The following is a 15350-nucleotide window of genomic DNA, read 5'->3' on the forward strand; positions in this document are numbered from 1 at the left end:
TATTTAGTCTTATAGTAGGTAACTATCAACTATTGTAGATTTGAATGTAATTATTCTTTTATTATTTATAGTGCGATATAAAATTTGGATCATGAGAAATTATACTTCAAATAAACTCCTGGTATTGCTCTCCTTTAAAAGCAGATAAAAAATGGCCGTTATGTGTAAAAAAAATATAGAAAATTCTAGAGTAAAAAAATGCTTTAGGAATTACAAAATTTATGCGAAGTATTATTTTAGACATGAAATTAGATGTTAATTTTTGTTTTTTGCAATTGCTAAAATATTTCATGTCTTAGTCAATGTTTTATGTCTGGTTAATTATAAAAGTTCTCATTCTGTAATAATGTAAACTTTCGTGTAATGAACCATTCATATGGGCATTATTTCTGTATTTGAAGTCGTTATGAAATGACCATGTCCCACATTCACGCTTTAACAGTACTATAATCAGAAAATGGTGATCGGTATGTATTTACCAAATGTCCTTTATTACTAAAGTACTAAAATGGCTATGTACCCACTTAATTAATCATGTCCACATAAAAATGGCCGTGGTTGTTACTCCAGAATTGAATAAAACACAAAATTTAAATAAAAGCTAGATTAGACCGATGGTTCTCAACCTGTGGTACGCGTACCACTAGTGGTACACGAGCAGATTTGAATTATTGCAACAATTAATCTTTCAGTTGGCTAAAATATGTCGACAACACTTTATCCTCCTTACTGTATGTATTCGCTGAACAGCGTTTATGAAGGTTTTCCCAAGCATCAGTTTCCTTGTTCATTTCCGTAACTATCACCAATCAGCAATAAGTCAATAATGACGCAACACGTAACAATGGCAATTTCTGCACTCAGTCGCACAGACACTTCTGTCGCTCAAACAGATATTCAAGCATGGTTGCAAACATTGCCCCATTTTTGTAGTTTTGAAATATATTTGTCAGTTTTCAGTTGTATTTTAAGGAAATAATTGTGAATTAATTAACTTATTTGTCATTATGTCTCCCGCAGAGCTTTACTTTAGTTGCAGTAATCGAAATTGAATCTCGCAAATGCTGTGATGGACAAAGCTAAACTTAGCTACCGGTATATGTGGGGCTGCCATCGATATGAACCCAAAAATAAGGACATCAGGGAAACATAATAATACAATAACAAAGAACGAACTGTAATAAACAAAATGTATTCATGCTAGTGCGTGTCTAAACATACTTTGCAAAGGATTTGCTCCAGCAGTTCTTTATTCTTAGAAAAAATCTGTTCCATCTCACTTTCAAGTTGTATTTTAATTCAGGTTACACGCAGTGATTTTGGTCGGTAGGCTTTTGTTTTGTCACTGTGTCAATTATTTTTCAGTTCTTACTTATGGATTCACGTAGCAATCAATGATGTTGTAAAATATCATTTCTAGCAAATCAATCATTCGATTTGACCAATCTAAATGCCCGATATTAGAACGTCTACCCGTAAAATAAGGTCACATGTCGAAATAAGGACGTTTCTTAGAAATAAGGAAAAAATTCTTTTCTAAGACAAAGGCCTTCAAAATAAGGACAAATCTTAGAAATAAGGACGTTATGGCAGCCCTAGCTATATCAGTACCTGCAAACGGCACATGGTTGATTAATTTTAATAAAAATGATGACTCCAAACACGTAAACCATTTTATATGCGCCAACACATCTAAGCACTCTCAGAATAAGCATGAAGTTTACAATTGTAAAGTATAGTGGTAAATTTTCCGGAGTCAAGGGTCGGAGAAACATCCACATAGCGCTGGTGCGCTATCAGTCATTGTCTCTAGAGATCGCCCGCTATTGCCCATCTTAAATGAAGCGATATGGGCATGTTTTTGTCCGTTTTGTGTGTCACGCCACAAAGGATGTAGTGCCACATTATAAAATACTACCGTTACTACTAAATAACACGTTTCTTGTGTCTTTTTCCTCACGCCAAAAAAGAAGCTTTGTCGGTGGTACGCGGCCATAGTGAAAAACAGTGAAGTGGTACGCGGTCAGTAAAAGGTTGAGAACCACTGAAGTAGACCTATTGATTTTTGTTGTGTAAAAAGAATTCTATTTGACTCTATTATTCAATTCTACAAGCCGGATAGTGCTGTAAAATATTTATGAGTTCTAAACTTCAGAAATTTTTTGTTTTTATAATTTCCATTTAAACTGATCACAAGCTAACACCATTGCCGTTTACTATTATTATTGCATCACTTCCTTTTTTATTTTTTTGAAATAACGTCTCAATAAAACACAACCAAAAAAATTGAATTAATGAGAGTATGATGCAAAACATTTGAACCACTAACTAAAGACATGCATGCATCGCGGGTACCCATCTCTTAATGAATACCAAGTGGCCAGTACCAAGAGCTACAAGGAGGCTGTTTAAATCAGAACAATCATGAAAGCACAATCAATTTACTCAAAATTTGCCCAAATTTTAAATTTAATTTTAATTAAATTAAATTTTAATCAGAACAATCATGAAAGCACAATCAATTTACTCAAAATTTATATTTTACATATCTCAACTTGTAGTAATTTTATAGCTAAAATGGATGATACAGAATCACTAGCTGAATTTAGTGCCATTAAGATCAATGCCGAACATAAGGATCTTATTCATGACCTTGCTTTCGATCATTATGGAAAGCGTATGGCGACTTGTTCCAGTGATCAAACTGTCAAAGTATGGGATTTAGATGATGATGGTGATTGGTACTGCAGTTCCAGCTGGAAAACTCACAATGGTTCAGTCTGGAAAGTATGTTGGGCTCACCCTGAATTTGGGCAAGTGCTTGCAACATGTTCCTTTGACAGAACTGCTGCTGTATGGGAAGAGATTGTTACTGATACGACAACATTGAAAAATAATAGATCATGGATACGTAAATCGTCTCTTGTGGATAGTCGAACATCTGTAACTGATGTAAAATTTGCTCCAAAACATCTCGGTCTACAACTGGCTACTTGCTCTGCTGATGGAATTGTACGTGTTTACGAAGCACCTGATGTTATGAATCTGGCTCAATGGTCTGTTCAGCATCAAATCAAATTGAAATTAGGTTGCAGTTGTTTGTCCTGGAACCCCTCAAGTTTTTACAAACATCCTTCAATGATTGCAGTGGGTAGTGATGATAATAACCCATCCGTGGGCGGCAAGGTTTTAATATATGAATACAGTGAAATCAATCGTGATTGGGTCAAAGTTCACACAATAATGACAATAACGGATCCTGTTAATGATATTGAATTTGCTCCGAATTACGGTGCGATGAGACACACGCTTGCCGTAGCGTCAAAGTGTGTTCATATTTTTGTTATGAAGCTTTTGAGTGATTCTAAAACATCTGGAACTGAATCGTCTAGCTATTCTGTGAGTGAAGTCGCTAAATTTGATGCTCACAATAGCAAAGTATGGAGAGTTAGTTGGAATGTTCTTGGTACGGTGTTGTCATCGTCTGGAGATGATGGAAAAGTTCATCTCTGGAAAGCTAATTATTTAGATAATTGGAGAAAAGTTGGAACATTGAAAAATTTGCAAGATAATAAAACAACACAAAGCAATGTTTCAAGACAAAATAGCTCCAATGATAAAGGACTGTCCAATTCTCAACAAACTATCAGGTATGCTGGTGGAAATGTTCGAGGTGGACAACTTTTTTAATAAAATTCTGCATGTTTGCAAGTTTTAAATATTTTTTCTAATTTCATTCAATTCGAAACTTGCAATTCTGAGTGTTTGCATATGCTTTGTTCCCAATAATCTTGTCTTATAATTTATATAATTTTGAGGCATGGTTATGTATTTGCTATATTCAAAAAAATTGTACATATAGAAATAAAGTGAAATTTGTGATTGCATATTGAACTAATTTAGATTGGTAATGTAGTATTGCTCATCTCAGTCAAGCATAGGCTGCTAGGGCAATACATAGTGAAATTGTCACAAATTTGGGGTGATTGCTAGACATTGCTTAGGGTAAAGTGGTGGCTTACAAAGATTGAGAATTATCGTTTATCCTCATATATGAGCCGATTTCACATATAAGCCGACCCCGTAAAAAGGCCCTTCAGCATTGTCGTCTATTATGGAATGTTGGCATATCGGTATTGACGTTTTCAGCAGCGGTGAATTTTTATAAAAAATTCGTATTTAAGCCGACCCTACAAATCATACGCCCTTATTGGTAGGAAATTAGCATGGTTTGAGTGGAATTAAGTTAGCATAATATCATTTCGTTTGAGTGCGATTAGAGTTATGCGCTTTTATTAAGCCAAATTTTTAGTGCGATTAGAGTTATGCGCGTATAAGCCCTTAGTTTCGCAACTTTTTTGAGCTTTGTATTCGGCTTATATGCGAGGATATCAGTGATTTTTTTTAATCATCGTCAGTGCCTAAATATTAAATTAACAGAGGGGACCATTGAAATAGCAACTGGGGCTATTAATCTATCTATTCGCAACTAATTCATGATGCCTTGGACATATCGTAATTGAAAAATATTACTGTGACATGATTTTCTGTTTTTTTTTCTTGACATATAACCAAAAAACACATGTATAGGACAGGCCTACATGGTGAATAATATGCTCAGGCTGTGAAGTGGAAACTGTGGTACCATGAGATTCACAGGTGCTAGCAGCTTTGGTGTGAATTAACTGTAAGTTTACTCCAACTTCATTGAGTATTACTGGTGGCCATTTCGCAGAAGATTATGACCTATGATCAATGTTCCCTCTAATTTTTTGTAGTATGTGTGCGCAGAAGTTTTGGTGTGTGCGCACTTTTTTTGAAATGACTAATATTTGTGCAAATACCAATGAAGAAATTTTAGCGTTCTAACCGGGTAATGGGTGGGCCAACAACAAACTTTATCAACCTGCCAACCGAGAACATTGTTACATTACATCGAAATAGGTCTGTGCGCAGTAAATCTATGCGAGTGCGCAACCGCGGGCACACGCGCACACTTTAGAGGGAACACTGCTTATGATACATTGCTTTGAGTATATATATTCTCAAAAAAATGTCACCAAAATTATATTTGACCAGTTTGACCACGAGTACTGTGTCTGTAATGCAGCGCTCATAGGTGTAGTTTCAGTTTGGGTGTTATTTGTATTTGAGCAAGTTGGTATGTAAATACCGGTATATCTAATTTGTTGATAACCATCATTTTTTATTTGAAACTGCCATTTATTTTCATTTTCTTTCAGCCTTTTCTGTTGTTTTTCTAGTTTTAATATTTTTTCTTAATTAAACAATCTGCAATCAGTGCCAATTTTTGTTTGAGGAAAAATCTTACTTTCTGCTATCGCATTGACACAATTTCTCAGAATTTTAAATTATTTGGTGGTTATGCTGAAATTATGTATCGAATATTAACAATTAGTGATTATTTTTAATTCTTGTTTGATCACACATGTATCTGGAGTTATTTGTTCCTTCTGCCTATGATTTTAAATATGGTTACTGTCAAATCAAATGGAGAAAAACAAAATGAATTTTTTCTACAAGGGATCAAAAAACAGAGTTCTGGTCATTTGGAGCATATTCTAGAACAGTGGTTCTTAAACGGTGGGGCGCGCCCCACAAGGGAGGCATAGACAATTTTGAGTGGGCGTGTAGCTAATAAAAAATAAAAATATTTGTTACATTTAATCTTGCCTATTTTATTTTGCCCAATCTTTGTTGGATATTTTCATTTCAAAACTTTTCATTATTTACGTTCCATCCACGCATTTTCAACAGGTTTTTTAGATAAAATATACTTTCGCTTTGCTATCTGTTATTTGTAGCTTATTGTTAGCTAGTTATTTTTTGACTTAATAAATTCCAAAAAGGGCTCGTGCCTTAAAAATTTTGAGAACCACTGTTCTAGAAATGACCATAACTTTTCTGCAAATCGTCCTAGATTACTAAAACTTTTGCGAAGAATCTTACACAAACAGAAGTTTAAGATTGTTAAATAAATATCAATTACATAGAAGTACCGTAATTAAGAAATTTATGGGCTCTGTTTTATGGGTCACCTTGTATATATATCCCTGTAGTTGGGAGTTTGATAAATCTACAATTTTTTGAGAGAATTATTGAATTTATTTGGGAAAGTCCTAATTTAATGTGAGATGTATGTTCTTATGTTTAATTTTAAACCATCGTAGACTATCATGCTGTGAATTTTCAGGAGTGGATTCATGAGATTTGTGCCTGGAAGAGAACCACCATCACCTCGACCTATCGATCCTCGATTCGAAAATGCTTATTATTGATGTTCCTATAGTGATAATGTTTATCAACTTCGTTGGCGAACTTTATTAAAATCTATTTCATCACTTTTACTGCAGTGGAGATGAATATAATGAATGAATAAAATTTGTTTTTGGACACTCAGTGGACTTGTGAATCGATTTGCAATTGTTGTTGTTGTTAAAAAATTTACTTTTGTAACTAATGGACCAATAAATTTCATATTTTTAGTATTTGCAGATGGAAGAAAAACTAGAAGTCTATTCCTTTTTTATTTTTTAAATTCCTGAGTCATATGGGACCTGCTTTATTGCCTTTACAGTTAAATTAAAGGGAACGCTATTATCCTGTAATGGTCATGGCTTCTTTGTCAATCTTGTCTGAAAACAGGAAAATCTGTGTTTTCCCACCTATTAATCCGCTTTGCCCATGTCTTTTGCCAGTACATTTTGGTTCTACCAGTATTTAGTGGATGCCACCAATACCCTTTACTGATTATTATTTCAATTAATAAAATGACTCAGCAGTCAACTTCATGGGACATTGGTATAATCTGTGGCCCATGTTTTATAATTGGTCTCTTCCTCCATTTCTTTTTTATAAATGTATTCATTTTGAGTATTCTGATATACTGTATATTTACGTATGTGTTTTTGCTGACTTCACATTTTCACTAAATTAGGGTTTACACTTCAAAACATTAACAATATTTTCAAGACCATGCTTTGTAACCCACTTTGTAGGATTTCAAATTTTCATATCGTGCTTCATAACTCACTCTGCACATATCATTCAAATCGAATGTGGCCTGGCCCCAAATTTCTCATGGCCTGGCTTCTTTTGAGTGGCCTGGATCTAGAGTCACAAAAAAGTTATCACTCCTGTTGCACCTAGATGTAGAAAGCCCTTGGGATTGGAATAACTTGGTCCTAATTCACTTCATCATCTGACTTAGTGAAGTGCTGTGTATGATTGGACTATGCTTCATGGCTCAGTTCCAAAATCTTTTTGACACGCCATGGGACCTCTTTTTTATAAAAATGTATCTAGGTTTGCTCTTAACGAGAGCCAATCTGTTATTTTAACAAAAACAAAAAAGCCAATGAACGAAAGTTAAGCATTGCAGTCGTTAAATTTACTAATCAAAATTAATTTACTATTATTTATGTAATCATCGCAAATGCTACCCGGGATACACCTCTGCTCATTTCCCTCGGAGAACCACTGTTGCTCCATAGGGGGCAGAGGGCCCAGTTGGAGAAACACCCGACTAGAACAAGATATACCCGCATACTTTAGCTAGTCCATCATTAAACACTAGGTCATCATATCTCCATATATTTTAAACCACCTAATAATAGGAATTGATATTTTGTACATTGTGTTTATGGCTTTAGATATACCGGTTGAATTATATTCCATAATGCTTCTTAACTTGAAGTTCTTGATGATAATGTTATTGGAAAAAGCTTTTGTAAAAATCTAATTGTAGTCATTTGTATGAATGAAAACAACTGTTTAATGTGAAATCTATAGTTGCCTATCTCAACTCTGTGAGGAAACACTGAATATTTGCTTGCATTATGTTCTTCCTTTATTATTAACTTACAAATGCATAGTTTCATTTAATCACTGATTGTTGTAATTTTTTGGTTTTCTTATCTATTTATAAGTTGCAATAAAATTCTGTTTAAAACAAATAATGGACTAGTCACTAGAATCATAAATGTCAGTGATCTTTTATTCATGAATAATCCACATATGAGAATAAAGCAAGATGCCTGCAAATGTATTTACACCCAGGCCCTATCAGGTATTTAAAATTTGTGAAATTAAGTCAAATGTTGTTGAACTTTTGCATAGTGAAATGATATCTTTGGTTCAAATATTTATAGTCGTCCTATGATTATATTTCCACACAATTATGTCAATTACGGTAGTAACAAATTGATGAGGTTGAGATTTGTAGCATTTTGGATGGCTTTGCCTTTCGTACATGTAAGCCCAACATGCTGTTCATTGATAGCACTGTTAAGTATTTTAAACAATTCCAGTTAGCAGATATACTCTTGTGTGCTTTCCGTGCAATATTTCAACTGGGCAAGTTCAAATTATTTCTAATACTACATCTTGGATTAGGATGTGAGTGCAGGAAAACAAAATAGCAAAAAGTTCACTTTTCAAAAGAGGGCTTTATATGAATAGTTTTTTTTTAACCATGCTGTCAATTTCAAAATATATTTACCGGACCATATGGTGCGCTGACAATAAATTGCTCAAATTGGGTTTTTATTCATACATAAGGCCCATCAGGCAATATAAGACACACTGGGTACTGGTTTTGACTGGAGACAATAAATCCCTACCTGATCCATACAATAGGCACATGCTTTATAAGCCACACCATCGGATTGTTGCGAAATAAAAAATATTTCATGTGTGCCTTATGGTTCGTAAAATACAATAATACAGTGAAGTACATTGAAACAGTAAAATGTGTTATCTCTGAAGGTTCACCCATGAGTGGTTTATATCATTTATTAAAATCAATTTTTATTGGTATTAACCCACAACTTCATTACTAATATTTCAGATAGAGCTGGTAGAACGAGCTTTGAAAAGAAATACGATTGCCTGCTTGAATTCAGCATCTGCAAAATCATTTGTATGGATGACATATCTTCGAGAAATATTGGGAGAATCTTTCAGACCTTATAGTAGTGATGGTAGACAAACAAATGCATTTGTATTGTTTTATTCAGGTGAGTGTTGGCTATGTAACTGTTGTTTATTTTTGGAATTGATGTTATAAATTGTTTGTAATGATATCAACTATGATCAAAATGAAGAGTGGGGATAATTATTTACCAGAAGATTGTTGTGTATGGTGATACAAGTAACAGCTTGTTGGTTACGGCTTTCTCCGCCATCAAGTGCATGCATTTGAAACAAAAAACTGATTGACTATTCGCATATCTGATTTGGACTGGTAACCGAACGAGAGGCCATGGTTAGCCATAGGATTAAGCAAACTTATCATCTCTACACTTCCTACAATAAATATGAAAACCCTATCCTATTACACTATGTATATCCGTTTTTGAGCATCATGTTGATTATTTATAACCACATGATATCAGATAAGTTTTAGCTAGTTTTTCATTTTTTCGTGATTCGAAACTCTTATCGTACTACCTTTTATCATATCCTATATTTTCAGCATGACATAGGCAAAATTAGGCATTATTAATCTTTACCATTATTTGTAATACCACGGATAAGATTTATAAATTCAATGTACTGAGGTTGGTAATAGAGCATGATTTTTTTATTCCATAAAAACATTTTTTGCATTCTTCCTCCAGCATTCATTTTAATAAGTAATTCAAATATCTCTGACTAAATATCAATTTTATATATATATATATATATTAAGATTATTTTGTTCGTGAGTATGGTTTAAAGCTACGATGTCATCTTGACATGAGCATTGCATCAATTACATCTGATAAAGGTTCACAACTTGACTCATGGGGATGGGATGAAATTATGTTACAAAACATGGTGAGCCAAAAAAAATAACAATTTGTTCATATCTGATTATTCAAGTATTATGTAGTTTTGTTATTGTTATTTCAGATGTTTCTATAAGAGTTTGTGTGGAATTCGTGTTTGAAAATACATTTGAGAGTGGGAATTTAATCTTTTATCATTTCTTGAATATAATCTTATTTACAGATTATTGTGACAACACCTGAAGTGTTTTCTGAAGCTATTACAAATAATATGTTTGATATTGAATTTGCAAGTATTTTGATATTGGATGATTGTCATACGATTTTAAGTCCTGACAGTGACTACAGAAAGATTTTACAGGTATAAAAAACGTAGATTTTTATCATTTTGGCTGATAAATTTGAGAAATTATACGTAATTTTACCTATTTTTATATTCATTTGAACATGAAATTGTTGTTGTTAATTATGAGTGCCAAACTTTTAGAAAACTTTTGTTCTTGTATTAGACATATCTTCAGCATAGTTAGTTTTTATAGGATTATATTGTGGTGGATTCTTCTCATTTACCTAGTGGTTTCACCATTGGACCTATATTATTGTAGCAGGTGAAATATTCTCAGTTTCGAACCCCGTGCTCATCACTTCATATGCTGTAAATTGGTTAGGCAGCATCATACCATTTTTTTTGGTCCTATCTAAAGAAAACTTCTTGCAATAGCTTCAGTGTACGTAGTAGCCTCAGTGGCTTCTAGCAGGACTGGGGAGTTGAATTCAGAACATGAAGCCAGAGCGGGAGCCAAGCTTAGAAAAAAATAACTAGTGTGGCTGGGGCCTACTGAAACTTTCATGGGCCTCAGCAACTGATGCCTAATATGATTAATGAAAAATCCATTCTTTCCTGCCTATATTATATTTATAATTTTCTAATACTACATAAAAAGTTTGAAGTTGAATTTATATACTTGAATGCCTAATTTCCAAATTTGAAACCCCTGTATAACTGCTATTGGACTGATGTTTCATGTTTGTGGTCGAGCTAAAAACCCTAATGGCCCTGGAGCCAGAGCTCTGACATAAAAAATGAAGCACTGGAGCTGTAGCCACAGTTTGAAGGAAGCCATGATTTTAAACCAAGCCCTGGCTTATTGTATGAAGCCATGTTCAGAGTTAAATGTGAAATTATCTTATCAATATAGATAAAATAATATAATTCAATTTTACATATGGAAGATTAAATTTTGATTAGTGTAATTTAGGTAATCTGAATTTGTTAAGTTTAGTCTTTTAGGTAGAAAAATTTGAAATATTGTGTTGATTTTAAGTCAGGCATCTTTCACTGTATTTTCTACATTATTTAAAAGGTTTTTGACAAAGCGGGAAAAAATCCGTACATTCTGGGGTTAACTTGTTCGCTACTACGAGAAAATGGCTCAGCATCAGTATTGGAAAAAGACATCAATGAAATGGAGAGATTACTTCATTGTAAGGTAATAGAACCCTTCTGATGACTGAAACTAATTTTTCTTTTTCTAATTGAAATGAGTCTCAATCAATACAGTCATTACTTATGGACATGCCTGTTTATAAATGTCAGCATTTGGTATATTAATAATTAAATATTTTATGTTGAAGTGATTAAGTGACTTTATTTGAATAATTTACTTTTTAAAATGCATTTAAATTTAATATTACTGAATATAGAATTTTGAATATTATTATAAAGTAGGGTCATGGGCAATAGAAAAATTTGCAGAATTCATCGTTAATTGATAGAAATTGAAACTGAGATGCAGAATAGTGGAGATGATATTTTTAAAATCTTTAATTCATTATATCCTATTATTTATTGTTAATATTAACTCTGATAGCATCACAGGTTAAAATCACTGGTTCAAATAAGTGATATCAAATCAAAAAATTCTGGTTCTTCCAAGCGTTAGGAGCTCCTCACTCAGTAGTAGCTTCTTGTGCAGAGTCTTGTTCAGAGCAAAAGGTTTATAAATATCTTATTGGAAAAATATTTACTGTTTCAATCTGGCAATATTCTTAGGCATATGCTTGGATTGGATTGTGAAAAATTATAATATTTTTACCTTTTTCAGGCAGAGACTGCGACAGACTTGATTGCATTGGATGGATTTTCTCCATCACAACCAGATGAAAAAATTGTTCTTTGTGCTGCAAGAAAACCTTCAGTAGAAATTTATAATAATGATGACAAACTGAAAAGAAAAAAACCTGACAAAATTTGCTCTGAAATAAGAGAAATATTAACTCCTGCAATTGAGTGGTTGAAAATATGCAAGGTATATATATTAGTTGTATAAATTCATTTAATTTGATATTTATTTTTACAGAAAGTACAATAATGTTGTTGGACTACAAACACACATCCTATTCATTTTTATCTGGATAAAGTTATGTAAGACATAATATTAAGACCGCCAGTTCACCACTTGTCAGTGCTATATTTAGGAATAACTACCGTAGCTAATTTACCATTGAACTTTAAACCCTGTGTAATCTGTACATGGGACACGGATTGTCGAGGAAGTTATTATTAATCACTTATAAAACATGCATCTGATCACCCCCCCACACGATCCAAATTTTGCGTAGGTTTTCACAGGGTACACTTGAAATGTATTCCTATCAATTAGTTGAATAATTGGTTGTGTCACGTCAACACATCACTATTGTCATCTTATTCATTGTATTCTAAAGCAATAAAATATAAATAATGTAAATTTTCAAGTCATGCACCTCAAAAAATATACTTTCGGCCTTTTATTCGTTTTTGCATCTTAATTTTGATCGATTCTCTAGATTAGCAGCCATCGTTAAAGACCTACCGGTACTATTTTGTTAAGAAATGAAATTTTACTGTTTCAGTTAGGTTTCCTATGGTCCAGTACTCAATTGATCATTTATCATTTCTTATAAAATCAATATAACTTTAGATTTCATCAAAAACTGTGTTAGTTAAATCAGAGGAAACGAGGGAGGAAAATTGTATAAAAGAACAGAATGTTATGGAGGAAAATAATCTTGAGGATGATGATAAAAAAACGTCAGATACTGATAGAAACCCTGAAATTTCCGATACAAGCACTCAACCTGACATTGATGTTGATAACTTGGTCAACATGTCTCTTACTGTTTTATCACAAGTTTTGTTAGTGTTGGACATCCTTGGTTTATGGTGTGAGTATCGCCAAACCTATATATGTTAAGTTTGTGTGATTAAATTTTGATGCAAGCTTTTGTCCAATTAGCTCTGTTACACCGGTTGTATAGGATATGGTTTTTGTATTTAAACCGTGGAGATGGGCAACGATGATGTCCTGATCCACAGTTTCTCATGCAGTTACCAGTTGGGTTGGGTATCGAAATAGTTAACCAGTTATTCCTTCAGATGCATGGACTCAATGGTATAGGAAGCCGTAACCGACCAGCGGTAACATGAACCACCCTGCGGCGGCGGAGAGTCAAGTAGTCCAGTCGCACATAATTATACCCCTTGGGATTCGATCTTTTGGGTTATCTGAGGTGCTATGGTAAAAAGTTTTAAATGCTTAGCAAGATGTGTTCATTGCCAAGCTGTGTATGAACCAACCATGCTGCATTGAGCATGGGAAAAACATGTAACTGTGTGACACACATTACAGTGAATTACTGTGCTCTGTAAATATAATTTTTCTCTCGCCGGACATAAATAACAATGTTTTTTGTTTTGTAGGTGCGCATAGACTTGTCATACTCTTGTTGAAACAACTTCAAAAAAATATCAGAAATCAGGATTCTTTCGACAAATGTACAGATAATGTCAATAAATGGAAATTTATGCTGCTACGGTATGCTTCAAATCTCTCTTGCTTTATCTCAATAATTGTAGTTAAGTTTTAAAATGGATGACGTAAAATATCATGTAAAATTGTTAATATCGCGTTTTGTATCTAGAAAAGCGTAAGATTCAATGTAATATACTTTTCCATTGTATATTTGCATTCATTTCATTTGAAATTTCTTGCGTTTGAAAGTTTTCTATTATAAAACTGCATCCATGGGCTGCGACAATCTTATATCAGCCTTGATCCAGTGTTGAAAAAAAGTTCCTAAACTTGAGTTGCTGATGAAGTCGAGTCACTGTTCATCGAAGCCTTGAGTCATCCCCAGTGGCGTAGCAAGACTCTCGTGGGCCCCCCCGCATAAAAAAGTCGTGGAAATGCCCCTCAAAACTCTCGGACATAAGCTGAAACAAAGTTTTTTTTTTATTTCCTCAAAAAGCATAACATGTCGCTATAAAAAAGCAATGGTAACCTAAAATTTGCGCTTTCGTGTTAGCAAACTCATTCACCATCTTCGTCATATCAATTTTTTCAATTTGCTTCAAAAATCAGTAGCTTACCTGTGATCATTGTCGTGTAGGTTTTGCAAGAAAATTCATTCGCGCCGGCGCCATCATTTTTGGAGATTGAACACGCATGTGGTTTTCTACCGATACCGCCGGTGCTAGGCTTAATTCCTCCCCAGTTACGTTCGGTATTCCCAAGTCTAATTGGTTCAATTTTGGTTTAAATATTTCGTTTATCTTGGTTACTTTAATAATTTTTTTCATACGTTCCTCCTCTTCTTCCCTTTATTCTTCGTTTTTGTGCGCCACTAAGAGGTTTTTCTTTCGACATCAATCTGACAGCCTACGTAATTGTGCCGGTGGCCGGTGCGATCAAACCACACGACGCTGAAAATCGATGACTCCGGCATTGTAACGTAACAAAACGATTTGAGCAGAACTAACATCAACATTATAAGATGTGCATTACTGCTTTTGCAATGCACATTTGGGTTGCGGGGGTGGATGCTACGCCACTGGTCATCCCGAAGTTGTGTCAATCTTATATTAATGTCTCACTAAGTTGCAGTTATTTGAGTATGAGAACGAGTCTTTTCTGTTAGATTACTTCAACTCCAGTCTAGTCAACGACCGGAGCCTCTTCAACACTAACCTGAGTATATATTATCGTCAGATATACTGTAGGTCAGTGGTTCCCAACAGGTGCGGCGAGTTGATATGTGTGCTACGAAAATTAACAGAATTGTGTTAAACATGACTAAAATATGATTGAATATTTTACGAATTGTATTTATTATAAATGTTCTATTTTTCTTACTGTATGTAAATAAATAAATTCCTTTCACCTTTCTATGTTGTTTACTTCTGTTACGTAGTATCTGCTTTTATTGTTACATACGGTAACAATTTAGCTAGACACTAGTTGCTGCAATATCGCAGGATGCAGTTTGGCGAACAGAGTGATTTTTTTGGCATTTCAAAGTAAAATCAGGCAGAGATAAGGAAGAAGAGTTGACCTTCTGCCTTTATTTCTTAGGCCTACATGTCACAAAATTGAGTTTAATTTGAAAGCAGCATTTTTTTTTGTGAAAATGGGCTGTGAGTTTTTTTTCCTGATGATTTGGCGCCACACGAACAAAAAGTTTGGTAGCCGCTGCTGTAGGCAATTCACAGCTCACTAGAAGCAGGTCTGTTTAGTCTGA

General features: G+C 33.9%; 2 protein-coding genes across 2 annotated transcripts in view; both read left to right on the forward strand.

Moving 5' to 3' along the window:
- Nucleotides 1–2546: 2546 nt before the first annotated feature.
- LOC120336898 (nucleoporin SEH1-like) lies at nt 2547–7949 on the forward strand. The gene is made up of 2 exons (XM_039404678.2): nt 2547–3650; nt 6215–7949. Exons 1-2 carry the CDS (start codon nt 2578–2580, stop codon nt 6297–6299), a joined length of 1158 nt encoding a protein of 385 aa, XP_039260612.1. The 5' UTR covers nt 2547–2577; the 3' UTR covers nt 6300–7949.
- The window catches only part of LOC120336896 (endoribonuclease Dicer-like), a 35610-nt gene continuing 28188 nt past the window's right edge, over nt 7929–15350 (forward strand). Inside the window, exons 1-8 of the mRNA XM_039404676.2 lie at nt 7929–8089; nt 8870–9038; nt 9713–9840; nt 10015–10152; nt 11156–11281; nt 11897–12100; nt 12755–12998; nt 13534–13648. Of these exons, the coding sequence (XP_039260610.2) occupies nt 8054–8089; nt 8870–9038; nt 9713–9840; nt 10015–10152; nt 11156–11281; nt 11897–12100; nt 12755–12998; nt 13534–13648 (1160 nt within the window). The 5' untranslated portion in view covers nt 7929–8053. The remainder of the gene's footprint in view (nt 8090–8869; nt 9039–9712; nt 9841–10014; nt 10153–11155; nt 11282–11896; nt 12101–12754; nt 12999–13533; nt 13649–15350) is intronic.

Source organism: Styela clava, chromosome 2, assembly GCF_964204865.1.
Source record: "Styela clava chromosome 2, kaStyClav1.hap1.2, whole genome shotgun sequence".
Classification (NCBI taxonomy): domain Eukaryota; kingdom Metazoa; phylum Chordata; class Ascidiacea; order Stolidobranchia; family Styelidae; genus Styela; species Styela clava.

Coding starts and splice junctions, on each gene's coding strand:
- LOC120336898 (XM_039404678.2), top strand. CDS start 2,578: ATGGATGATACAGAATCACTAGCTGAATTTAGTGCCATTAAGATCAAT. Junction 3,651..6,214: donor AATTCTCAACAAACTATCAG/GTATGCTGGTGG, acceptor GTGAATTTTCAG/GAGTGGATTCATGAGATTTG.